The 26,673-nt window shown below is 53.5% G+C and overlaps 1 protein-coding gene and 1 long non-coding RNA gene across 4 annotated transcripts in view; one reads left to right on the top strand and one right to left on the bottom strand.

The window, feature by feature from the left end:
• LOC107153870 overlaps window positions 1-18,961 on the top strand; it is a 62,112-nt gene extending 43,151 nt beyond the window's left edge. The window contains exons 13-15 of one of the 3 annotated variants that reach the window (XR_007346996.1): window positions 1,872-1,991; window positions 17,161-17,251; window positions 17,761-18,961. This is a non-coding gene — a long non-coding RNA (uncharacterized LOC107153870). Of the gene's footprint in view, window positions 1-1,871; window positions 1,992-17,088; window positions 17,252-17,760 lie in introns of all 3 variants that reach the window. The other 2 variants (XR_007346992.1, XR_007346995.1) reach the window with 2 other exon arrangements.
• On the bottom strand, window positions 1,096-23,542 carry Xkr6 (XK related 6). The gene is made up of 2 exons (XM_015499368.2): window positions 22,908-23,542; window positions 1,096-3,994 (listed from the first exon to the last, which is right to left on the bottom strand). Exons 1-2 carry the CDS (start codon window positions 23,089-23,091, stop codon window positions 3,030-3,032), a joined length of 1,149 nt encoding a protein of 382 aa, XP_015354854.2. The 5' UTR covers window positions 23,092-23,542; the 3' UTR covers window positions 1,096-3,029.
• Between the last annotated feature and the right edge of the window lie 3,131 nt (window positions 23,543-26,673).

Raw genomic sequence — 26,673 nt, 5'->3', positions numbered from 1 at the left:
GCACAACTGGCTTCCCCGCTGTGGCCCACAGATGCACATTATTAATTGCATCATGGGGGAAGTATTGGCATGATGGAAGTTTCCGGAGAGGACCTGGGAATGCCATTGCAGGGAGACTCACAGAGCCCCGTCCAATAGAGGCTGAAATCAAGGAAATGTGAAATGTCTGTGGCCTCCTCCTTGGTCCCAGGGCCTAATGCTTCCCTGAGCTGGAAGCTGTCCTCCCAACTTTGGGTGCTCCAGGGCGACATCCCCAGTTTCCTTTCTAAGTTTCGTGTAAACATGAACACGCACACACACACATACACACAAGTGTGCTAAACGCGGAGTGGCAGAAGAGGTGGCAAATCAGACCTATGATGGGGAAATAAAGAGGAAATGTATCCAAGAATAGACAGACAAGCTGAAGTGGCAGAGGTCCCAGGAGGTGTGTGAGGACAGCCCCAGCGACCTGCTCCAGGGGTGCACAGAGCCCCAGACCTGGGGCAGACAAGAGCCGGGACCCAGCCAGCCAAAGGGAATGAGCCTCGCCAATGGCCTCGCCTTCCAGCCTCAGCAGAGTACGCAGTGGGCCTCAGCAGTGAGCAGAATGACAAGGACAGCACCTCTGCCAGGGCCAGGCACCCAGGCAGAGGCGGCCGAGGGCCCGGCCAGTCTTCACCACAGCCTGAGTGTGCCGTCTGTCTTGCTTCCTAGAGTGGGGACCAGGAGGACCCCGGGGGACACTGTGTTAGGGAGGCGTGAGGACACGCTGCAAAGTTAAGCGATAATACATGAGACGGAGGCGGGGCCAACCAAGGAGGGGGCATTTGGTTTCATAATTGATAAATCCATACATATATATATATGTATATGCATATATATGTACATACAATTTAGATAAACACGGAGGGTGAGAATGAGAAGCCTCTTTTAATCATAATTTTAAAAAGACAACTCCACAAACAAAAAAAAATCCTCAGTTTTGAACTTCTCTTAAGTATAGTTCAATGTGAGGTCTTGCACCCTAACCAGTTATATCTGGATTTTTAAAAAAATGCAATTACACACAACAAAGACTAACAGTATTTACTTAAAATATTGTGTGTATGTGTGTATATACACACATATATATACATACACACACACACATGTATATACTTATATATATCTTTTTTGTGAAGATATTTTTCTTTTCCTTTTTTTTTTTTGTGCCCAAGTAGAGATACAATGGTATTTGAAATGATGCCCCAGAACAGAAATAGTCCTTAAAGGAATAACAGTTCAAAAATAAAAATTGTACAAATGGTTGAACATACTTGCAACACCTCCAGAAATCAACTCAATACAATGAGAAAATCAATAGTTGATTTAAATTCTCACCCAAATAACACGACCTTGAACACCAGCCTTTGCAGCTAGTGGAGGCCACTCTCCAGGGAGGGGCCTCCACACAGGCAGCCTCCTGCCACCCAGCCCTGGCCCCTGGAGCTGCCCCTCCAAAGTCACAACAGCATCTGCCTCACATTAGCTTTGCGTATTTCTGGCAAGACCTTGCAACAGGGACACACACACACATACACACACACACACGTGCTATGGGCACACACACACACACACACACACAAAACACACAAATTTCCCATGCAACCCAGATGCACCAGGTGAGCTGAATGATTTTCAGCCAACCACAATGACAGAAGCACCAAACAGTCTTTGAAATGGGTCAGTTATTACAATTTGATTTTTTATGTATGTATATATATATATATATGCATATATATACACACACACATATATATATATGTTCTAGTTTTCCTCTTTGTGTTATGTTTAAAAAAAAGAATAGAAAAAGAAAAAAGCACAAATGAAAAATGAATAATTCTTTCCAGATCAGTTTAAGGCTTCCCACTGAATGGAAACAGAAGAGGCCTTACACACTGTCGCATGGGGTGAATGCGCACCGTTCTCAGCCTTAAAGTGATGGAAGAGATCAGTGTTGCCAGTCACGGGTTAAGTATTGTGCCTTTAAGTTGATGTCGTTCTTTTTGCTACTATGCTGAGTTTTATTATTACTGGTTGTTTTTGATGGCGTATATGGAAGTCTCCTCTGATTTGCTTTAGAATTTCTTGACCTTACTACGTTAGTAGGGTGGCTTTTTGTTTTGTTCTGTTTTGCTTTTCACCAGGAAACAAATGCATCTTGCTAGGTGAATGCTAAAATGGCACATAGTCAGCCTTCAAGCAGCTTTTCTAGCCATTTGAGACCCAAACGGCTCTTGGGCTCCTAGAAGGCTCAGTGAAGTGCGGCAGGGACGGGAGAGTAGCGGGAGAAACCAAACGGAGGGAGGGGTTTCTATGCCTTTGCTTTTGGTAAATTTGTTTTCCTCAATACAAATAATCAGATAGATAGGAAGAATGATTGCTTTGTATTGTTGGATTTGTTTGTTTGTTTGTTTCGTTTGTAGATTTGTTTCATTTGATTGTTGAAATTTCTCCTCTCCTGGTGCAAAAGTCACCAGAGAGTTTTGCGTGAGAAAATGTGACAGTACTTAATGAAACTCAGCACCTAAGGGCATAAGGCAGTTGAAGGTTGTTTATTTGTTTGTTTGTTTGTTTTTGTTTTGTTTTGTTTTGTTCTTTCAATCAGCACCAATCCCGGAAATGATCTACACTTGGTGTAAGGTATAAAACTTTTTTTTCTTTTGGAGCAGAGGCCACGCCTCCTCCTCCACCCCAGGAATCATAGTGTGGGATTTTTCAATACTGTTTCTTATGTGTAAAAAACAAAAGAAAGGTTTTCTTTTTGTTTTTACTTACAAAACATAGAGAATATCTTTGTATACATACGGCGACTGGAAAGAAAGCTTATCTGAAGGGGACGTGACTTAATTCTCTGGTGGTGGTGGTGGTGGTGGTGGTGGTGGTAGTGGTGGTGGTGGTGTGTGGTGGTTCTGTGTGTTGGGGGAAGGGAGGGTTATATTTCTTGCAGGCGGCATTGACCGCAGACCAAACTTAAGGTCCCCTTCTCAACTTGGGTCAAGGTGCCCTTAGAGTGAAGACTCGTACTGTAGCAACTCATAGAGGAGTGGCCCGTCCCGATAGCGAATGCCTACTGCCGTGGGTGTGACATACTGTAGGATGTTAATAGTCCTTCTCAGCCTCCTGTCCACAAAGTGAGCATCCCAAGCTGGGTACCTCTTTCTTGGCATGTCAATCTTAATGAGGGGCCCTTCTGGGTGGTAAGGACGCCCCGACGGGATAGCGGGCCCCATGGGTCTCACTTGGAAAACGGGCAAGCAAGTGTCAGCCGTGAGATCCTCCTGTTGTTCCGTCACGGCTCTGGTGGGCGTGACCTGGGTCCCCCGGTACCCAGGGGTCTGAGGTGCCATGGGCTCAACATCGGGGGGCAAAGGGATGCCCCAGAGCAGCTCGGCACAACAGGAGCTGGCAAAGACCTTAGCCCGTGGCCCCATGGGATGCAGCACGCCATAGTATAAGAGCATCAGTGCGATCCCAGCCACAAAACTCACAAAGACACAACACAGTGCTGGCACCGCGTAGGAGTCAGTGGTCTCCGGGTTTCTGTAAAAATACCAAAGGAACGTCAAGGCAGCATTCTCGGTCAAGACTATCGTATAATATGCAAACATTCGATATCGAGTCCGCCCTTCCTTGACGTTAAACCAGCAGAAAATGTACACAATCCCTACCACCATGTTGAAGAGGATCTCCTCCCACTTGGACATGCAGAAGTCTGTCCCGCCATGGATGATCCAGAAGGCCATGGCGCACCAGTGCACCACCACGAAGATCCCGAAGTAGAGCTGGAAGATGGAAGCAAAGAGGGCAAAAGAGATAACTCGGGATGAGATGGTGAAGAGGCGCCAGAAGAGGTGGACGAGGGCCCCTCTGTAGCTCATGCTCTTCTTGTCGTCCCTGGAGTCCCGCAGCAGCTTGTGATAGGAGGCTAGCACCCAAGCCAGGGACATCAGGGAGGTCACAGAGGAGACACCTGCCGGAAAGACACAAACCCACACAGTCAAAACCTCGACATCAACCGTGGGGCACAGCGGGGCTGCCGGCAGAGGAGACGCCCACACACACCGTGATCTAAAGGAGGAGGGAGAAAGAAACACAGAGTCAGGAACCGGACTTGGAGCCCCCGCTGCTCCCTACGCTGACAGCCTGGGGTCAACCTTTAGTCTCAACAGCCCTGCTTGGAATTTCAGGAGCTCCGCTGCTCAGCTGTGAAGCTGAGAATGGAGCCCTTGGCCACACTTGCCATGCCTGTGTTCTATCTTAGGGGACCCTGTTGCGTGTGAACATGCAGCCAGCACTGGCGAATCTGTCCCCAGCAGCCTGTGCTCTTGGAGGGGTCCACAGAAGAGAGGGCCAACTGTGGAGACCGATGGCCAACTCCCTGGCCCCAGCTCCTCAACTGCTCTCCTCTGCAAAGCTGAACTCACCCTTGTGCCCTTTCCTCTCCCAACTCCAGGTTCCACAAAGCCCCTTCCTGAAACTCCGTCCACTTGGCTTCTCCCCATCTACTACCTAGGGCCACCCTGGTCAAGGACGCCGCTCAGCAGTCCCCTCTGCCCTTCCTTCTGGTCTGTCTTGCCTCTGCACATCAACTGCGCTGCACCTCCTACTTCAGGGCAACCTCTGCCCTCGCTGGTGGGGAGGTTCCCAAGGTCTCTGTGCTTCCTGCACTTCCCCCAGGGGACAAAGATTCAGAGAGGTGGAATGTGCCTCACTCCAAGGGGTGCTCTGGCTGCCTGCAAAGTTTTACTTCTTACTCTGCCCCCTTGATATTTGCAACTAAGTCAAATGGAAAACTGGCCGCAGCTGCTGGACTCTCAGATTCACCATGAACAAGCGGTCATTAGCACAGTATCATCAAATAATCTCCTCTCAAGCCAGATTCTGTCACCCTCTGTCTCCTCGAGTCCACCTAGTACCTCCTTTTGCCTAAAATTTCAGAACAAAATGCAGTCAGAGACCTGAATGTCCACCCATTAGCAAATCTCCTTACCAAACTTTCTACCCCTACCCCACCCCAGAGCATGACTCCCCGTGACATTCTTCCAGGCTAAAATAAGATACCCGAACATTTTTTTTTTCTTAAAGCCAAAAGAATGAATCCAGGAGCCCTGTACACCCAGAGGCCAATTAAGCTGCTGCAGATCCTCCTCATCCTGCTCTTTCCCTGGGTCCCTGCCCACCTCTCTTCAATGATCCAAACTGCAAAACTCAAAGAAGAATCAAAGTCCTGCCACTGAACAGCCCCATCATAGAAGCCCCCTCCTTCCCTCATCTCATATGGGTGCTCAGGGTCTGACTTGCAGAACACTGTGGTGCAACCCAGCATGTTGGCACAGGCATGGCAAACACCCGGGCAGTCGGCAGTTACAGTGAGCATGTGTGGCTTTTGTAATAACAACCAAGATTCCAAACAAACCGCAGAGATGAGAAATGATGCCAGCTTTTCCACAAAAACCAATCTGGAATATACCTTAGGAGCTGTGATGGTGCTTCCCCCTGCTTCTCTGGAAAGTTCTGAATGTGACACTTACATGTCCCTCCTTGCTGATGGTGCACATAGCGCCTTTCAGCTGCATCTCAGAGGCCATGCATGGCTCCTGGGCTGAGCTTTTGGAGCCCAGCTGTGGTCATGCTGTCAGATTGGGACAGAGAGCAGGACAGGTCCTCCTGGGCACCCCTGATTTAGGTTGTGGGTTTCTGGAGCAGGGCACACACAGTCACATCTTGGTAGCCTGCACTAGCCTTGTCCCCAAACTGGAAAACTCTCAGGAAGTTCCTCTAAAACGTCCTGTGTCCCCACCGCTGTCAGGCCAAGCTCATTTTTTGATGTTAATAGTAATGCATCTGGTAGGAGCTGCTACCCCACGGAAGTGGAACGAGAAGAAGGCATGATTTGGGCTTCCCTCAAATAAAGCAAAATCTATTATTGTCCCTATCGCTTTCCACTCAGGGAAACATGAGTGCTGAACTCATGAAACAAGAAAACCCAGCTGTGCCAGAGCAGGTCTAATGAGGTCCAGTTCTGAACGTGCTTTTCAATAGGGTAGGGTACTGGAGGGGGGCAGCCCTCAGCCTTCGCTGTTCCCTGTGTGTTGACATTAGCCCCATTTGTGCCAAACATACACAGATAGGAACTCAAATGTTCATGGATCACCAGTAGCAGAGCCAAAGACGATTCTTTTCACCTCCCGCCTTCCAGGTCACCCTTGCCAGGCTGGCTCCGTCACCATGGCCTTGAAGACTGCTCTGGGTCTTTACGTGTGGGTCACCGAGCCCATTCCCGCCCCAGCTGGCTTCTGGTGGAGGCTTCTGTTCTCCTCTGCAGAGTACTGACACAAATGGTTCCCAAATGTTGTAATTCCTCACTGCGAACTTACGAGAGGGCTTAGGAAGCAGCACAGGGAAGACTGGGATGCTGAGCCCTGGGGCCAGCCCCTGCCCAGCCTCTGTCTCACCTGTTCCTGACCTGGTAACATTAGCAGTCGCCCCACAATGTACCCAAGGGAGCTTCCCAAGCCACACACCCGCTGACTCCACAGGAAGCCGAGTATGGGGTTTGGGTCGGCAGTTGGGGCTCCAGGGGGTTCATGCCCACACAGAGCCTGCCCCTCTCTGCCAGCAGCAGGCATCATGTAAGGAGGGGGTTGGCTGAGGGTGGCCCAAACCCTCACCCCAGCCGCTTCCTAATTCACCACCGCACCAAAGAACTTTCCATTCTAACTGTGCATCCCAGGCAGGAGACCAGAAAACCAGAGCTGCCCGAGGTCCCCTTCAGAAATTAGGTTTCTCACTCATTGGAAGCTCACCGGAGAGTGGCTTTGCCTCTGGGGGCTCAAGAAGCAGGGATATGGGGGTCAAACTGCCCTGTCTTCTGCCCACCCCAAAGAACTTATCACATGCTATTTGGTCGCTGGACCAAACATCTGTGGCTTGGCTGCTTCTGCATCTTTTCCCTGGGCAAGGCCTGTGGCCTCACCCAAACAGGACCACAAGTGCAAGTGCTCCCTGGAGGCCACCACAGGAGGGTGCCTGGGTAGCCGGCCACCTGGGGGACTCATTGGGGCAGAGCTGGTTGAGAATGGAGGGGCAGCAGGTGGGCTCTGTGCTGTGAAACCCCCCGTGGGTGCCCCGCTGTCCCAGAGAGCACAGGCCCGACCCCCTGAGTAGTCACAGCAGGGTCTTGTCTAGAAGCACCCTGCGGAAGATGAACGGGTGACGGGCCAAACTGCATTGCCCCCAGATGTCTGTGCTGAGGTGCGGAGCCCCAGTACCTCGGCATGTGGATGTGGGGTCTTTACAAAGTAGTTAAGGTAAAACGAGGTCACACAGGGGCCCTGAGCCAATCTTTCTGGTGTCCTTAGAAGAGGAAGTTTGGACCCACAGAGGCACCAAGGTCATGTAAGCGCAGGGCACGTGAGGACACAGCAAAGGCCACACCGGCGGGGGGAGGAACAACCTCAGGAGAAACCAGCCCCACAGACCCCCTGACCTGGTCTTCAGCCTCCAGAACGGATGTCTGTGGTCCCAGCACCAGGTCGGGGTACTTTCTGGCAGTGGCTCTAGGAAACTGAAGTAGTTCTCTATTTAATTTCATTTTATACATAAAGATAGTTAAGAAAAGAATTCTTAAATTTTAAAAGCTCTTGAATTTAAAATTCTGGAATTTAAAAATTTCAAAATCATACACCTACCAAGAGAGGGAAGCAGGATTTAAAGTTACAGTCCCACTCTGGTGGCCTTGAGCGTGACCACTGTACTAACAGGCCCCTGTGCCTCGTGATTGGCCAGGTGAGGGTGAGACAGAAAGCCCCCAAGGATCTGAGTCTCACAGGAGTGGCCAGGAAGAGTAGCAGCCAGGGAAATCTGTTGAGAGCTCTTGATTATTGAGCTAAAATCCAAATTTGACTTCTGCCAGGGCTTCCTCAGTAGAGTAACACGAGAACCACAAAAAAGAGGGAACTTCAACTGAACGGCTGTGATCACTTTCCCGCCATTAAATGATGAGTCCTCTCAGGCCCGCAGTGTGTTCCGTTACACGGGAGGAAGGACAGCTTCTTCCTCTGCAATGGCTCACCAGGAAGATTTCTGTCTTGCCCAAGGTCAACCCAAAAGTCCCTGCATTCTCCCCCACACCACCCAGTCCCCCAGGACGGCCGCGGAGGTCCAGGTGAAATGCCTGGGGCCTGCCACTCACAGTGCCACCACTTGTGCATTTCCAGGACCAGACAGAAAACTGTTCAAGGCATCAAGTTAGGATGTGACAAGCTCTGCACAGTGACCATCACAGCTGACCCTCTCCCTGGTGCAGACCAGCAGCTAGGGCTTATGGCTTGCCCACCAAGCTGACCAAGTCCAACAAGTCAACTGGCAAATTGTTAAGCTGGAGCCTCCTGGGGGACAACTACCCTTGGAAGGCTTAGAGAGAAGGGCTTCAGGCCTCAGGTTCCATAAATGTAGTGACCCTGTGGCCCCCCAAGTGGAGCAAGAGACAGTCATCAGGAAGGTCCAACGTGGTGGTCTCAATGCCACCTTTACAGGTCCCTAGCAGTTGCACCTTTGCCCCTAGAGGAGTAGGGAGAAGCACTGTGATGGTGGGAAGATGGGACTCAAATCCAGCTGCAGCCGATGAGGAGGAAGGGTCAGGACGTGCGAGGCAGAGGAGGGTCAGGGGCGGCAGGGTACCAGGCCATCAGGGCAAGATGGGAAGGCAGATCTGGCAAGATCAGGACAGGGCCAGGCTGCCATCCAGGGTGGCCCAGCTAGCTGCCCCAACCCATCACCCATCAGCAAATGGGAGCCCTGAGGCTCCTCCAGAGAGGGTCAGGAAGAAAGAGGTGACCAGAGCTCCCTGTGAGAACTTGGCATCTGGTAGAAAGGACATTCTGTGAGCCACGGGCAACTGGCGCACTGAAGATGGCCAGTGAGCTGGCTCTGAGGGAATCCAGGGGCAGCTATGGGGCTGGGTTTGCAGAGCCGGATGTGCAAGGTCAGGCTTGTCGCTAGCTGCCCTACTCCACCCTCTGCGCCCACCACCACCGCAAATCACATGTTGCAGAAACATTTAAAGGAACCGAACCAGCCAAGCACAGAACAGGGGCTGCAGGGAATAGCAGCCGAGCCAGGACCCTCACCCCCGGTCTGTTAGAGTCTGTAAACAAGTCAGGATGGTGCCTGGCATTTTGCAGAGGGAGTGGTTTGTGAAGTTATGCCAGCGAGCCATTAAGTGTGGAGATTCCTTATTGGTTGACTGCTGTATCGAGTTTATGCTAATTAAGATAAGCTGTGTGGAATGTATAAGTACCTCTGTTGTCCTACAGTAAACGGCTCCCACTCCTGCCGTATCCATCTACACAAGTTCCTCGTCACCCCCCGGTTATTTTGCTGCAGCCGGACTGCGGCACCGGTCCTTCTCCCTACTGCTTCCCATCAGCATGAAGCACGGGACCCTTGGCCGCCTCCTCTCTGCCGTCAGCCCCTCTGTCCTGCTCCCACCCTCCTAGGCAGGCCCTAGCTCTCTTCGCTCTGCCTTGCCATTACTCCTGATTCCCACCTCAGCTGTGAGCTCTCCTGGAGGTAGTCGACCAGCCCCTGGGAGGGGCCGGCGGAGGGCTGGAGGACGGGTTGGGGTCTCTCTTCTGGACTCCTGTGACACTCGGGGTTGGAGTCCCCTCCATCCTCCTCTGTTCCTCACAACTAGCGGTCCCTCACTTCTCTTCCTGCTACTCTGACTGCAGCCTGAGCTCTTGGTGGAAGCTCTCTCCTGCTGGGTTATTATCCCGACTAACAGACGGGGAAAACAGAGCCGAAAGGAAGCCACTTAGATGCTGCGGCGGCCGTCCTGCGAGGCATGTCCTCCTGAGCTCTGGCACTGGAGCCCTAGAGATTCCCCACAGCAAGACCCATGCTTAGCTGGCCACTCACCCCACTGCCACCCTGCTAGTGACACTGGAGAGCGCTGCACCGTCTGCTCGGCCAGCTCCCTGCAATACTCCCAGTATTCTACACCGAGTTCCTTTTGGTGGCTATCGTCCCTCTCCATCCATCAAATCCCTTGATCTTCCTACAATTTTATGGAGCCTGGTGTCCTCTTGGAAATGTTCCCAGAAAAAGATGAGTCAACTGTGCCCACCACCTCTCCAAGCACAAGGGCTGGCTCCTTCCTGGCCTCCTCCCAGGTGCTCGGCACGGAACAATTCTAAAGGCACTTTCCTCTACAGGGAACAAGCATCCTGGTCTTCCCGAGCCAGCCTCAAAGGTGCTGAGCATATGGCCAAGGTCACACAGCTGGTAAACAAGGGAGCTAACCCTGGAGCCTGGGGTGACTCCTGTCCAGAGTCAGGATCTGCCATGATTGAAATGTCAGAGATTGTACAGGCTGGCGGATGTCACGCTGGAGCTTGGTGGGAATATTTACACCATGGAAATTGGCAAACACTACTAACCAGGGTCACCTAGTCCTGCCCAGGGCTGGTTGTTCCACATTTCCCAGCATACCACTGGCCAGATCAACAAGCCTTCTTGGAAAGCTTGGTGAGTGTCTAGGCAAATTAGACGTGCCAGGCTCCACATTCCCATAGCCCATGGGCAGGCGAACTGGCGAGGCCTCTGTCGGTGGCTCTCTGGCTAGAGGTTATACTCTTTGAGGCACTTGTGAAAGAAACAAGGTAAGCAGTCTGCTTTCTAACCATGCACCTCAAGTACCAGCTCAGTAAATAGGAAGCGGGCACACAGTTAGCACAGCTGCAGGCCCAGCAGTGTTCTCTGAATGCAGCCCTGCACAAGCCTCCCAGACCTGTCCCCCCATTTCTGTATCCAGAGAGGGTGTGGTCTCTGAGAGGTGTCCACCCCAGATATTCCAGGACTGGCCTTTAGGGAGGGCCAGAGTAGACAAGATGGCATCTACCACCTGCCACTGTGGCCCTCGGGACCGACGTGTCTGCTTGGCTGGGAGGCTGGGAAAACCAGTGGCTAAGCAAAGCAGCCCAGTAGGGAGGACTGGGGTGTCTCAGGAAAACAGAAATCAGAGGGGCTACACACTCCCTGGCTGAAGGAAAAGCTCTTTAACGTAAGAAAGAAGGTCCAAGGCAGACAGAATTCCAGTGGGCCACTACAGGGCAGTTCTGGTAAAGGGCATGAAGTCCTACCATGGTTTTTACGAACTACCTCTTTCCCATCTATGGCATATCATGCCATCTGCTAATTTCCAACAGGTTTTCAATAACATTAATACTTCCCTCTACTGAACAGCTGCTCGGGCCCAGACTCCAAGCTAGATGCTTGACATGTATTAACTCAATTATTCTTCCCTGCAATCTGAGGCAGTGGGCCAATTTTAAGATGAAGAGATTGAGGCTCACAGGCTGAGGAACTTTTTCATATCAGGTAGTCAGAAAGTTGCAGAAGTAGGCTTTGAATGCAGACCTGCCCGAATCCCAAACCCAGATTTCTTCATTAATCAGAGAGAAAGTTATATCTCCCTGTCCTCACTCACAAAACAGGGAAATGAGGATTCAGGTTTATACGTCAGCTTTTTACCCGTTTCGCTGACACATGTCAGCTCTCTGAGAGTCTCTGTGAGCACTGAGGAAGTCACATTTGTGGGCCTGAAGAACCAAGGACCCGTCTTGGGAACTCAGGAGGAGGTAACACCTCTATTTCATCTTTCTTGCCTGGACTTTTGGAATGGCTCCCTGGCTGCTCTCCCTGAACCTGCTCTTATCCCAACACGATTCACACCACAGCAGCCAGAGTGACTAAGCTACAGTATGTCCTTCCATGCGGCTGCCCATGCCTGGTAGGGTGGCTGGCCACGCTCCAGGGAGGGGCAGCTCACAGTGACCCACAACCCTCACTCAATCAACGTGTAAAGGAAGCTGCTGGAGCCCTGGGGTGGACGGCCAGCCTGTGCTGAGCGCCGGGCCACGCCACTCCAGTAACGGCCACAGCCTTGCAGGGGCCTCCAGGGCCCTTATGATGGGGGCTGCCTCGGAGGTGCACGCGGACCTGCCAGGTTTCCGCGACCACCTCTTGGTGGTCCCCATTCCCAGGTTCGGTGGCAAGGCCTCGCTCAGGGACCTCTGTCCTCTCTGAGTCCTCTCGCACTCCCGCCTCAGAGCTTCTGCTCTGGCCAGCTCTCCGCCTGAGCGCTCTTCCCACACATCTGCACCCAAATGTCACCTGAGATCTTTACTCAAAGCCCAGTGTCTTGGCCAGGCTGTCCCTGACTGCCACACTTTAACTGTCACCTCCAAACGCCCTCCTAGCGCCTTGTCTTTCACCCTGGTGTTTCCACCACCTTGGAACAATAAACCCTTTAACTTGTTACCTTGGGGTTTTTAGCTCCTCTATCCCCAGATGGCAGTGCCCCGAGGGCAGGCTGGCCCTTCTGGAATTATGTTCAGACCCATGTGGATGCTTTCCTCATGGAAGAGTCCAAAGCTCTCCTCAGATTCTGAAGGGGATACCCAGGGCCAGGGACGTGACCCCGTTTAGCCGGCAAGTCCGATCTCCCACTTCTCTTTGAGGGGAGGGGACTTCTCTGGGAGCCTCCTTTGGTGCTTTGTCCTTTAGAAAGAAAGCCTTAGAAGCCAAAGACCGGGGGGGGGGGACCGACATTTATTGAAGGTTCCCAACGTATCAGATATTGTGCCAAACGCTTCACACATCATTTCATTTAATCCCAATATCTCATCAGAACGCCTATGTGTGCCCAATTCACAGAAAAGGGAACTGAGGCACCAAGAGGTAAAAGGATTCCTGCATTAAGCAGGCCCATTTATTTAACAGCCTGCAGACTGTATTATGTGTATTTTTCTGATGCTTTGACATCTGGGGCCTTCCTGGCCCTGGAGTGCCTGGAGATAGCCAGCCCCGTGACTGTGATCCCTCCTTTCATAGGCAACCGAATCATCCAGAGGCCACACCCACCACCTCCTCTGCAGAACTCCACCTCTGAGCCACTGGCCACCTGCCCTGGTCACTGAAGGGTAACAACTAGAACCAGTCCTATGCCCCAATACCCCCTGAAATTATCCACAGCCGCCAATCCCCAGTCTAATGCCCCGTCCCCTGTTCTTCCCACAGAAACCATGATGAAACCTCTTACCTACAGTCCTCCCCTCCCTTCCTCTGCCTTCTGAACCTCCAGGTGCTTCCCTGGCCACTCACCCGTGGATTCATGGTACGCCCCTCCTGGTGAGGGAGATAGAGAAAGGCTGAGGCAGCCAGGGCAAGAGGGTACCAGTGAGGAGGTCAGGCCAGGGCCAGACCAAAGGAGCATGGAGAGGGTCTTCTGATGAGGTCAACTTCCTGGTTGATGAAAGCGCTCGTGGACACAGCTGGGGAACCCAATCAGACCTACACCTCCATACTAGTGCTCCTAGGTGGGGATCCAATAGAAAACTAAAACAGATGTGTGGACAGAGAGGGCATCAACCAATAATAGTGAGGAGCGCAGGACAGGAAGGAGATAAGGAAAGGAGGAAATTCCAGAGACCATAAAAAGAACAGGCCAAAACTCCCCCACCAGACCCCAGCTCTGGGCCCTTCTCTTCGGAGAAGTCTCTCTCGCTTTTGCAATAAGCCTAGTTCTTGCTTGCCGTCTCTGTGTCCTGTTCTTCAGTGCCGAATGGAGACAACAATCCCAGCAAGCACCCCTGGACAGTGAGGGACACTGGGATCTGGAACACTTTCTAATGGCAGCTGTCTGTGCGTGGTTGGCTTTGCCATACCTGGATAATAATAAAACCTGTGGTTCAAGCTGCTGAGAGGAGGGCGCAAACCCGGTACGCCCAACTCTGAGGTCTTGGACGTCCTGGAATACAGTGGGAACCCCACCCAGCAGTTCTCTCCCCCAACAAACTCAAATTCAAGTTCCCATGCACAGTGCCCAAGGCCTGTGTCCACACAGGGCTCCTGGGCCGGTACTGAGGACCAGTGAGATCCAGCTGCTCCCAGAGACAGGAGAGCACCATGCTCCAGAGCCAGCCACAGCCGCCAACTTCCCGCCACACCACACAGGCTGATTTTGCCTGCCCCTCACCTGGAAAGAGGTGACAAGAACCGAAAACCCTCATGAGGCTGCTGGAAGGACTGGAGAGGAGATGTCCATGCAGGGCTAGGCTCAGCACCTGACACACAGCAAAGTATGGTGCCCACCTGCGTGGCTGTAAATGATGCCATGTGTACCACGCTTGTCCCCGCCCAGGCTGGTCCCTCTACCTGCTCATTGCCCCGGCTCAGCCCAGCCATCGCCTCCTCCTGGGGGCCCTTGATGGCTACTTCTTTACAGCCATGCTTTCTGTGGCCTGTCTCCTTCCCTCCTGTGTGGCTTCCCTTTAGACAGAACCAACATTTATTCTTGAGGGTAGAGAAGCTGTCGTATCCGTTCCCGTGAGCTCTGTGCCTGTGGTCACTCAACAAGTAATTCTTGAGCCGATGCCTCCCAGATACCCTTTCCAAGTAACACCACAAGTGCAAACCCGGCAGGGATGCCATTGGTGCCCTGGCCATAGGAAGCTGGAGTTGCACCCATCTCTGCTGCCTGTCCTGGGATCGCCTCAGGCCAGCGCGGCACAGTGGCTGTGACGGTGGCTTCAGTTTAATCCACCTTCCCCACTCTGTTCCTTTTCTACAGCTGCTGTAACAAATGATCACAAAGTAATTGGCCAAAACCAACCAAACGTATCATCGTCCAGTTCTGGCATCCAGAGTCTGAAGTGGGTGGGCAGGGCCAGGTGCCCCACCCGCGTCCCTCAGCTCCTGGTCCCTGTCCCCACCAGCAAAGCCAGCAGTGTGGTTTTCATTGTCATGTTGCTTTCTGTGCCTCTGACTCCTGCCTCCTTCAGAATGGTCTGCCCATTTCAAATCCTGCACTTCAGCCTGTCTGCAAAGTCCCTTTGGCATACAAAGGGATCTGAATAGGTCCCAGGGCTCGAGGTGGACAGCCAGCAGCCCCTACTATCCCCCACTGAACAGCAGGGTGGTCGTTCCCGACAGAGACGACTTTGTAGAGACTTGGGTTCTCATGACTTGGTGCCAGTACTGTTGGCACCTGGGGGTGGAGGCTCAGAACCACCTGCAATAGGCAGGACAGCTCCTGTGGCCATGAGGTGTGGTAGCAACCCTCCCCTCAAGGAGCTTCAAGGTCAAACACCAGCCTGTGAAGGACGCAGCAAGGGGAACGCTAACTCCAGGCCCCGTTTCACTTGTTTCTTCCTTGAAGATGCTGTCAGAGATATCAAAATACCATCTTCACAGCCAGCTGGATGGAGGCAAGCCTCAGAGATTCTAGAACAAATGTCAGCCGCTCAGCTGGTGCCGCACAAGGCTCCCGGGAGCCTGGCTCCTGTTGGTCTGGAGCGCACTCTGAGGGAGGCCGTCTGCCCAGCCTGGAGAGTTCTGCTAACTCTGGTCTCAGGAGGAGCCAACAGCCAGCCAGGCCGATGCCCCATTGCTCCCAGAAGTGACAGTATTGGAACAGGGCAGCGAGGTGTCTTGCAAGGGACAAGGACTCTGCTCTAGCAGACCTTGGGTCTAGCTGTGTGGTCTTGGGTGAGGGGGCTGCTGTGCCCAGTTTACTGTTTGTTAACCACGGGTAAAAATGTAGACTTTGAGTACGCAACGCGTTCTGAATATAGAACACGTAGGCACATCTCTGGTACACACACTCTATATATACACATATCATATACGTGCATGCATATATAGATGGTGAATATAGAGAGAATGTGCGCGGAGTATAAATAGGAGCTTCAGGACTGCTGTCCTTCCTGGAGCTGGAAGTTCCTCCGAGGTGTGGATTCCAGCCTGATAAGGAAAGCCACTGCCCACGTCTCGCAGAGACTTCCCTACTTCCTCTCCCTTAGCAACGTGGCTGGCCAGGGCTGAGAGAGGTCTGGGAGTCCCTGCTGCCCTCGCTCCTGCTGCCGAGGCCCAGAGGAGATGAGAGTCCAGAGTCTGCCTGGGACGGTCTGCAGAGCCAGCTCAGCTCAGAGGACTTAGGCTGGGAGCTCCTTAGCCAGGGGCACCCCTGTGCAGGACAGGAGGGGAAGACCCCACAGGGAGCACCTCTGTGCCGCCAGGCGAGGGCTCTGCCCACCCCCTAGGACTCTGGTTCAGGCTAGCCCACTCCTCTCTACCTCCAGCCCTGGGCTCCCTTTGCCCAAGGCCTCAGCTGTTCCCTCTTCTCTTCCAGAGAGCCGTGGTGGCTCCCCTCCTCCAGCACACCCTGGCTCCAAGGTGTCCTCCTGAGGCCTCCCTGGCCACCCACTGAGACTGCGCACTGCCTGCTAGGCCTCCCCTCCCTGGCCTCACTGCTGTCCTAGAGCGGGTCCTTTTCTACACACAAAACAAAATATTTGCTTTGTTTGTCCCTTTTTTTCCCCAAGAAGCTTACTCTCCAGGGGACAGGGGTTTGCCAGTCTTGCTTCTTGCTGTATCTGTCCCCAGCTCCTATTGCCATGCTAGGCACTTAACAGGTGACTGATAAGTAGTTCCTAAATAAAGGGGTAATGGGTCAGTCACTGCTCGGGCATCTGAACCTATGCCCTCTGAGCCATCCCCTAGGGAGCCACCTCGGTCACCTGGGCTGCCTCAGGATGCCTGCACCATATCCCTCTGTTCCAGTGACTCATGCACAGTCACTTCCAAATGACCAGTCACTATTTCAACCGTATTAATGCTAATGAGATCAATTTAGTTGGCCTTCCTTATATTTTTTCTGCTGTGTGAAGACCCTCCCTCTTCCCAGTTGTCAGGGCAACCTGGGCCTGATTCAGGCTGAAGTGAGGCAGTGATAGGGCTCAGATCTGTGTTTAAAATCACTGCAAATTCCATTTAACAGCATAATGTTTTAAGTGTGACTTTGAACCAGAAGATGTGGACCTAGGAAGGGCTGTGAGCTGGAGTTGCCTGCCCAGGGGACTCTGGGTAGATGCCAAGCAGGTTCCTCCTGGTACCACTGCAAAAGGAGAAACAGTAGAGTGGGAGGTCATCCTCGGGGAAACGAAGCCACACCTGTGTCTTCCCTGTGCCTCTTTCATTTTGTGATGGGTGACATTGCAGGCCCACCAGGAGAAGGGGCCAATAGGGAACTGGACATCCTTTCCTTTATTTATCTCCCTGTGGCCACATCAGAGAAGTGCAGTGGGCTGAGGTCAAAAGCGGGCAGAGCCGGGTACCTGCAGTCTGAGAGCCCAGAGCACTTCCTGGAACTGGCCCACCCCAGGTGAGTGCAAGGCGAATCCAAGAGCAATGCCCACCTCAAGTGGGATCCTAAGGGGCAGCGCTGGGCACTGGGGTGGGGGTAGGGGCCCAGAGACTCCTTATATTTCTAGACAAGGTCGTCGTTATCCAAAGCTGTTTGAGCAGCAGGTCGGTTGCTTCAGTGACTAACTTGGTGTAGAGGAAACAGAGTGGGAAGGTCACAGCTCTGGTGTGGGGCACACACCCAGGACCTTCAGCTCCCACTGCCAAGTCACTATGGCTTTCTGGGGGGCTGGTCTCTCCCCATTTTAACCAAGATCCTGAGGGATAAGTGAAATGGTTTGAATGGGCTCCCCAAAGGCTTGTGTATTAATCCTCAAAATTATATTTAATGGTATTTGGAGATGAGCCTTTGGGTAGCAATTAGGGTGAAAGGAAGTCATGGAGTAGGGCCCTAGGATGGCACGGGTGGCTTTATCAGAAGAGGAGCAGAGACCTGAGCTAGCACACTTGCCCCATCTTGCCTTCCAGAGCCTTCCACCACATCATGATGACCCAAGAAGGCCCGTCCACATGCCAGCACCACGCTGTTGGACTTCTTAGATTCCAGAACTTGAGCCAAATAAACTTCTATTCTTTATAAATTACCCTGTCTTGGGTATTTCATTACAGCAACAGAATGGACTAAGACAATGGGTCCAAGATAGAATGACAGCCAACGTCCATATGAGAAGGACTGGAGAGAGACAACAGCTTTCCTCATGTAAGAAGAAAAAAAGGAGACCCAAGAGAAGAGACCCAGTGTCCTCCCCTGTGGGCAGAGGAAGGATGGGGTCTGCTGCCTGGACCCCACTGCCACAGCAGGCCGCTAGCCTCCCCTCCACCTGCAGCCTTGGGCAGCTTTGCCCTTCTGCCAAGGGGATGCCGGGGCAGGGAGCAGAGCAGTGGAAGCTGAGGCTCCCTGTGGGAAGCTCTTGATCTTCCTGGAGGAAGAAGGACGCACAGGCAGCTGAAGAGAAAGGCCCAGGCATTTTAGCTCAATGGGAGCAGAAAAAAGGGAAAGAACACTGCCCCGCGTTGCTCGGAGGCGTCAGTCAGAGTTCTTGCGAAAGAAGCAGATGTGACTCAGGTACAAGTCACTGGAAGGGCTTTTGATGTAAAAGAAGCCTGATGTGAAGTTAAAAAAGAGGGAGGGAGTGGAGAGGTTGACACCAAAGAGACGGAAAGAAAGACCCCTAATTGTCTCTTCAGGCTCGACATTTGCTGAAGGAAAGTCAAGGTTTAAACGGAAGGTTTGACATTTCCTCATACTTCTTTGTCGTCATGAAGACACACGGTTTTGATGGGAATTTGGTCCTGGGTCTCTGTGGCTACTGAAGGAAGGTGTGGGGCAGGGAGCTCCCTGGGCAAGGCGCGGCATTTGACCATGGCCTGCACCCGCCATGCTACCTCAAATGCAGGTCCGGGGTGGCCAGAAGCAGAAGAGCCTGAAGAAGAAGCAAGGTCCACCCTCCTTGCTGGGGACCCTGGGTGACTTCCTTCCCTCTGTGAGCTTCAGCTTCCCGTTTGTCAAACAAAAGGAGTGGGATCCTCTGCCACCACTCACAAGGCCCCAGAAATCCTGCAAAGTGTCATGCGACAGACTGTCACTCGAGAGAGCAAGTGGAGGGGCTGGGGATGTGGCTCAAGCAGTAGCGCGTGCGGCCCGGGTTCGATCCTCAGCACCACATACCAAAAAACAAAAGATGTTGTGTCCGCTGAAAACTAAAAAATAAATATTAAAAAATTCTCTCTCTCTCTGTCTTAAAAAAAAAAAAAAGAGAGAGAGAGCAAGTGGAAGTCTGCGTTGATCACCTCTGAGAACCCCTGCCCCGAGAGGAAGCAGGTCCCTGATGCAGCCCCTTGAGCAGGGCTGATCTACGCTGCACCAGTTGATCCTGTCCAGGGGTCCCAGGCCACTCTGCCTTCAAATCACAGCCCCAGCCCCAGCCCTCATCCCACCCAAGGACTACCAGAGTTTCCACCTAGCTGAATTAGAGGGTTGGGGGGCACATATGGCTCAGAGGTCTGAGGATTTTGGAGTTTTCTCTGAGGCTTCTCAGGGGCCCTGGCCCCTCAGAGCCAGAGGACTCTAAGAAGACCCAAGGAATGTGTGCTATACTGGAAACATGGGGCACTGGATTTCAATACCAACCCTCCCACTAGCTGGTGAGTCACCTTAGTTAAGATCCTTGGATTCTCGGGACTTCCGCTTCCTTTTCTATAAAGGCTGGACTTCTATTATATCCCAAGAGTCTTGGGTCGTCTTCATGGTGAGTGCATGAGTATCACCACTTTTCTGACATTTTTCCAGAGTTGGTTATCCACCAGTCTTTGTCTGGAGCAGTAGAAATCCTCAAGAAACGGCCAGGCCAAAGGATGTGGCTTGTGTCATTGGTGGGGTCCTGGGGAGCTGACTCTCAGGCCCATTCCTTCACTTCCTGGTCAGGCCAAGCTCAGCTCTACAGCAAAGCTTCCCCTGAGTACCTGGAAGAGGTGGCTCAAACAGGATGCTCTCAAAGACAGAGGGCATTTTCACATTGCCAACCCTTGGCGGGGACTCACAGGGTAAGAGGCGGCGGCAGCGGCCTCTGGCCCAGCCAGTGCGATGGCATCTGGGGCTCACACACCTGTGTACACTGGTGCCAATGGGTGCACATCTGTTCTCAGCTTGGCCATGGTGCAGGTCAGTCTTTTCTTCCCTGTATTAGTGACGGGCTCCTTCAGAATCCACACAAGTCTGACTCTTCAAGACTCAGCACAGCTTCCTTGCTTGTGGGCACAGGCTTGGGAGCCGAAGTACCTTGGTAAAAACCCAGTCTGCACTGACAAACTTGTGGCCATGTGCAGGGTACCTTACCTCTCTGGACCTTCATTTCATCATCCACAGAATGGGAATGAGAAAGCATGTCTACCTCAAAGGACTGCTATGGGATATTAATGGGTTAGTTAACTTACGTAATCCTCTGAGGCTACTCTTTGGCATGCGGTTTTGCTCCCCCAAAGTACTAACTAGCTTAGTTGGCACCACCAGCCCCACCACTGTGTCCCGTACTCCCTGAAGCACCCTAGGCTCTCAGAGCCATTAAAGTCCCTTGACATTTTCAGTTTCACTGCTCAACCTTCCCCTCCAAGCCAGCTCCTACTCATCCATCCAGGTCAAATGTCACCTTCTCTGTGCTGTCCCCAGAAACAGTTACCCTCACATCTGTACTCATCTGTCAATAAGATCTAAAGGCAGAGGTGTCTATGCAATGCATTCCCAGCATGTCTGACTCGTGGCAGGTACTTGACACATGGCGGTACTGGGATGATAGAGGAAGTAGCTGTCAGAGCCCAGGATGGCTCCTCAGAGTGGGCTTAACCAAAAAGGCAGACTAGCTCCATCCCAACCACCATCCAATGTCCATGCAGACCCATCAGAAAAGCCTAGGCCTGAGGCATAGTGATGGAGCTATCGAGTCTCCGTCCATCCCCAGACCACTCTCCTGTAGGGCCCCTCCAACCCAACATGCCCAGTCAGAACTCCCACAACTTGTTGGTGCCCCCTCCAGAGAAACCTCTCATCTGCCCATTGTTTCACCTCCCTACACCCTGGATCCCCACAATCTCTAATTGTTTTTGTCTCCCCAGAGAAAATGGAAGATGCACAAGGGTGGGTACCATGCCTACCCATTCTATGGTTCCTCTGCTCATATGATGACACCCGGCTTAATATACCTGGTGGAAGGGCTGACCGCATCAGGCACCCAAAACATGCCAAGCAATGCACTGTGCAGGTTTGTGTGGGGCTCATGTAGCTATTACCCCCGACTTACAGATGAGGAAGCAGTCAGGAATGCACTTGCCCCACGGTACAGCTGCACGATGCCGGCACTCTGCCTGCCTTTCCCACGCACCAGGCTGCCTTCCAAGCCTGCCTTCCAAACCAGCGTAAATGTGATGTCAGATGCTATGCTCTCTTTAGTCTATTTTATCTTTATTTAAACTTTTAAGGTATTAGATTTAAGGAAGACAGCCCAGAAATGTCCAAACAGCTCCAGCATAATATCGTTATTATCATCATGATTATTTCTCTTGAGTCTCCATTTGTGGGGAAACTAGATACAAATCCATCTTGCAGGCTGAATATTGTACTATTAACCCAGCCATCAGTGAGGACAAGAAGGTGGAGACAGGGCAATGGTGGGGGAGTTTGGCACGGGGCAAGACCAAGGGCGAACTTGGAGAGTAAAGTGGCATTGGTAGCACCATTGGCCTTTCTAAACACCTACAGCACCAACAGTGTCAAGAAGTCAGCAGCCATCACAAGGCCCACCGTCAGCCAGAGATCTCACCAATAGAGGCTGCAGTCCACTCAGGAAGTACGTCCACAACAAAAGCACCACCACCAACAACAGGGAGCCAGACACTATAGGAGGCCTGCTGGGCTGAAGGTGAGAGCCCAGGAGAACAGGCCATCGACCAGAGAGAGCTGGCCAGGGGGCGACCCCCACCCGCTGCTGCCTTGCTGAGCTAGGCATGCACATGCTCACGTGAGCCTCTGGAGCCAGGACCTCTGGGCTGAGTCTCTTCAGCAACCTGCTGCTTGAACACGAGAGAACCGACCACTCCCCAAGAAAGTCCTCCCATCGCTAGATGGAATGACCCTCACCTGCTTGCACTGACCTTCAGGACGACTCTCTTCCCCACGGCAACCCTTCCAACGTTGGAATTCAGGTCGCCCACGTCTTCCCAGACCAAATATCCCATCTCCTCCAACAAGCCATCATTTCTGGCCTCCTTTCATCCTAGATCCTGTTCTCTACTGAAGCTACTGTCCCCTGGCATACATTCTGAGGTGTGACAGTGGCACTTGGAGGCTGGGCTGGCCATTGGTTTTGTGGTGTGACTACAGAGCCTTGACCACCGCAGTCTGACCTTGCAAAAGCTTCTCTGGCAGCCAAGGATGCCTTCGAAATTTCCTGCTGCTGCGGAAACCATGATGCCTGCTGCAGAGCTTCTGAGGCTCCTTGAAGAACACGAGGCCCCAAGGGCCAGAGGGTTTGGACAGGCGGGGCCATAGGCAGGTGTGTGGCTCTGCCACCTGCTGTAATTGGAGCATAGCCGCTTTAGCCTTGATTGACAAGTGGGACTCTACGTAAGTGTGAAGCAAGAGCACCACTAATTACAGCGTCTGCAACCACGAGTGACCCCTGACATTCCACTCTGCCTTAGTCCTGTGCTCTCTGTAGGCCTGAGCTCCTGCATCCCACAGCACACCCGGGCTCAAGCCAGCGCCAGAGGGAAGGGGCCACCCTGCCTGGCTGGGAGACCTAGGGCTCTTGGCTCTGCTGGGGGCCTGACTGGCTTCTCCTGCCCAGGGGCACTCTGGAGACCCAGGTCTGCACTGCTCATTCAACAGTGTCTTGGGGAGGCCCAGAGCCCGCACACGGTAGTGGGGAAACCTCTGTGCTGTGTAGGCGACGTCAACATTGCCCAGGGCTCGGTGTCCTGAGGACCCAGAGCTGGGACTCCCAGCGCCCTCGGAGGTGCCAGGCCCTCCCAGAGCTCCCAGGAGGTGACCCCGCAGGGGTGGGGCGGGGCCTAGCGGTTCCGGGCCGTGGCCTGGGCGGGGCGTGGCCAGGGTGGGCACTCACAGGGCAGCGTCTCGGCGCTGTTCTTCTGGATCATTATGCAGAGCTGTAGCACCAGTTGGGGGGCGCTCTCCAGGAAGGTCTCCAGGAGGCGCAGCATGTTGACGTCTGCATATTCGTACATCATAGCCCAGTAGAAGCGTCGCTGGTGTTCCTTCTGCCGCTGGCTCTGAATCCCCAGGTACATGGTGCGGATATACCTGCAGGGAGACACAGGACAGAACACAGAGGCGTGGGTGGGGTGGGCGCCGCAGAAGGACCTGGGCCATCCCTGCCTGTGCCGGCCCCCACCCACCCACGTGGGCACACAAGGTCCCGGAGACTTGCTCGGGGCAGATCAGAAAAATCTTGACATCTGGAGCCCTAGGCGAGTCCTTCCCATCCTGGCCTCTGTGCGCTCATCTGGAAAATGGGAGAGTGGGGCCAGATGATCTTCCAGGGCCTACCATTTAAGCATCTTAGTGAGCCCAGAACGCAGATGGACTTCCTCGGGTTCAGGATCATAGGGAAGCATTCCAAGAGAGTTGACACTCTGCTGCACTCTAGAGAGGGTGGGAATTAGCCTTTGTGACATTCCACTAAGTGCCACTCACTGACTGGCCCTACCTAGGAGGTGAGTTGATATGGCAGATGGGAAAGTTGGAGCCCTGAAAGTTCATGCTCCCAAGCTGGAGGGCTAGTAAAAATGGCAAGTTACCCACCACAGCCCATATGTCCCCCTACATCAGGGGGCCTGCAAAGGAGCCTTCATCCCTGGTCAGTCACAGATCCACTGACCCCTCTGTCAGGATGACACCCAGGCTCCGCAGGGGAAGCAAAGGGCAAAGGAAGCAGGTCCAGGTGGAGTGCTTGCAGGTCAGCCCTGCGTGCTGTGGGACCTTGAATCAGTCTTCTAACTCTACCCCTAACTCACCTTCTGTAACGAGGGAGCCTCATAGAGTGTGTGGCCCATTAGAGATGAGCAGGTGGGTACCCACCTTGGGTAAGCCTCACTTTTACCTGAACTTTCTGGAACTGTATCTGCAAGCCCCAGTCAGGCAAGAGGACGATTTAAGGTCCCATCAAAACCCACTAGTGGCCTCTGAGGCAGGGCCAGGGTCAGGGGTGTAGGCCTCAGAGGCCTGTCCAAAAGCATCAGGAAGTTCAGCTTTGTGGGTCAAGTTAGGATTAAGCAAGGAACTAGTGCCATAGCCAGTGGGAGAGAACCTGGCATCCCCAGGGAGATGTGGCCACACGCTCCGTGAATGTTCTGCACACATTCCTGAGCCTCCCAGAGTGCCATGCCAGTATCAGACCTGGAGCACATGGCCAGCACCCTGTGGAGGCCCAGCTGTCCTCAAGTATTTCCAAGTGCCCAGTTGGGGCTACAAGACGACCCTCCCTGTCCCCACCATCACCACCGGCCTTGTCTGCATTGTCGCTGGTCTGCACTGCCCTCTCCTGCCCATAACCGCCCCTCTTCCCGCAGCAGCCAAAGTGCTCCTTGAAGAGCCCACGTATGGCCCTCGCTCCTCTTCGCTGACCCTCCACAGCTCCCCATGGTACTTGGAGTGATCCAGAGCTGTCCTCGTGGCCCAGCACACTGCCACCTCTCCAGCCTCACCTCTGTCCTTTCTCTAGGCCTCCCTCAAGGATACTCCAGGACATGTGCCCACTGACTCAGAGGTGTGACCCCCCCCAAAATGTGCTGGCCAAAAATAAAAAAGAAACAAAGTACTGACCACGTGAGTCCCCCCTCCCCCCAAACATCTGGGACAGTGCTGTGGCATTCTCTCTGGACCCCTAAGGCCTTTGGGGGAGATTCTGGTGGCTATCCTGGAGAGACCCACCCGAGGACCCAGGACCCACACCTCATCTCGCTGGTTACACCCCTGGAGTGAGTGGATGCTGTTCTACTGAACATTAAAGCAAGGTGCACCGCGGTACCCTCCATTAGGAGGGACATGGGGAAGGTCCAGGCACACAGGGGTGCCGGCCTGTGGAGTCCCAGCATGCCTCTTGGGGCAGGTCTGCTCGGTGCCACTTAACAAGTGGGAAACTAAGGCTGGAGGGGAAGCCAACACAGAATTCTCGTTCTGTTCCAGGTGTTGTCACCTGCTGGCTGTGGCACTTCCCATGAGTGGTCCCTCTGTCTGGGCCCCTGCCTGTGAATTCATACCATCAGGGAGACGGGGGGAGGCCCAGGAAGGAGAGGGAGTCTGTGACACTTGATCTGTAAAGCTGCAGGGTCACCAAGGGGTGGCTGGAGGGGGTCAGAGACACACACAGAGAAAGAGAGAGAAACAGATGTGAGAGACAGAGGAGGAGAGGAAATTGAAGGAGGAAGGAGAGAGGACAGGGATGAAGGTTTGGGGCCTGAGGCCAGGCCTGCTGGGGAGATGCTGGGGACAATGGGGGCTGGGAGGCCCCTCTAGGGAGCTATCATCGTCATTAGCTTTGGAGGGGATGGAGAGCCAGGCAAGAAGGGCAGAGGGGCCAGATGTGGTGGCAGCTTGGGAAGGCAGGGCAGCAGGGGACAAGGATTCACTGGCTAGGCACTGAGACGGGGCCTCAAACCCAGAGGCTCCGCAGCCACGTGCAGAACAGTCAAGTGTCCGATGGAGCCCTGGTGCTCTATTGGTGTCACCAATCAGAACTGGTCCCTGATCCAAAATTCAGCTGTACCCATGTGCCATGGCCATAGACTCACACCAGGAGCCTGACCACAAGTGCACACTACCTTGGGGTACACTCTGACCACGCACTCTGTCTCCTACCTTTGCAAGTGGCCCAGCTGCTGAAGGAATGATCCTGTGGCAGAACCAAGCCCATCCACCTGGCCCCCGATAACTAGCACTCAGGTTCCCTGGATCTGTCCTTACCAGAGAGCCGCTCTCCCTCCATCCTCAACCTCCCCCTGGCCACACGCCCTGCTGCCCCACAAGGTGGGGGAAAGGAACACAGTGAACAGAATGTGCTGATTGGCCTGGAAGACCTGCCAGGAGAAGCCGGGTTCTCCCCTGTGAGAGCACCCAGGTGTGGGAGAAGCCAGCGGGAGGGCAAAGCCAGAATTGCACCCTGAGCTGGTTACAAACAGATGCCAGGCACAGAGGACGCCACAATCACACCGGAATCAAGTTTGGCAGTGCCACCCCCTGCCGTACAGCAACCTGCACCCAGGGGAGCACCAAGTTGGAGTCAGCTCAGGAACCCTCAGGGCAGGTGCCTGCACCCCCTCCCCTGCACTCTGCTCTTCCATCCTTCAGTCCTTGGTCCCCAGCAGACAACGGGGAGTGCTGGACACTCTCTGGAACTAGGTCTGATCACTAACCCATTGCCACCTCCACTTTGCAGGTGGGACCCCCCCATGCCAGAGAGTATCAGCCCCTGTCTCAGTCACTTGAGGACCATGGGGAAGAGCCAAGGGTCTCTGACTCCCTGGCCTTGATGGTCCCTGCAGAGCACACGTGAAGCTCCCGCCCCTCGTGTTCTGGCAGCTGCCATCCTCAAAGGGGCTGGGATTCCTCCTCCTCTGAACTTCCCCAAGGCCAGCTTCCCTCGTGGTCTAAAGAGCTTCCAGGAAACAAGCAGCCTGGAGGCTGGGGACACTGCACCTCTCCTCTGAGCCCCTGTGCCTGTCCTCTCTGCTCCCTCCATCCCGTTTCCCACCAGTAAACTCAGTGCTAGTCTGGGAGACCTGAGGCTGCCCTCCTGCTGCTGCCTCTTGCTGGGCCTCCAACTCCTGTGCAGACAGATTTGGCCCGTGGCCACACGGTGGCGCCAGACACTA

This window comes from Marmota marmota, unplaced genomic scaffold, assembly GCF_001458135.2.
Source record: "Marmota marmota marmota unplaced genomic scaffold, marMar, whole genome shotgun sequence".
Taxonomy (NCBI): Eukaryota; Metazoa; Chordata; class Mammalia; order Rodentia; family Sciuridae; genus Marmota; species Marmota marmota.
The sequence above is the reverse complement of the archived record's forward strand: the minus strand, read 5'-3'. Positions and strand labels throughout refer to the sequence as shown.

Coding starts and splice junctions, on each gene's coding strand:
- Xkr6 (XM_015499368.2), bottom strand. CDS start 23,091: ATGTACCTGGGGATTCAGAGCCAGCGGCAGAAGGAACACCAGCGACGC. Junction 3,995..22,907: donor CAGCGCCGAGACGCTGCCCT/GTGAGTGCCCAC, acceptor TCTTTCCGGCAG/GTGTCTCCTCTGTGACCTCC.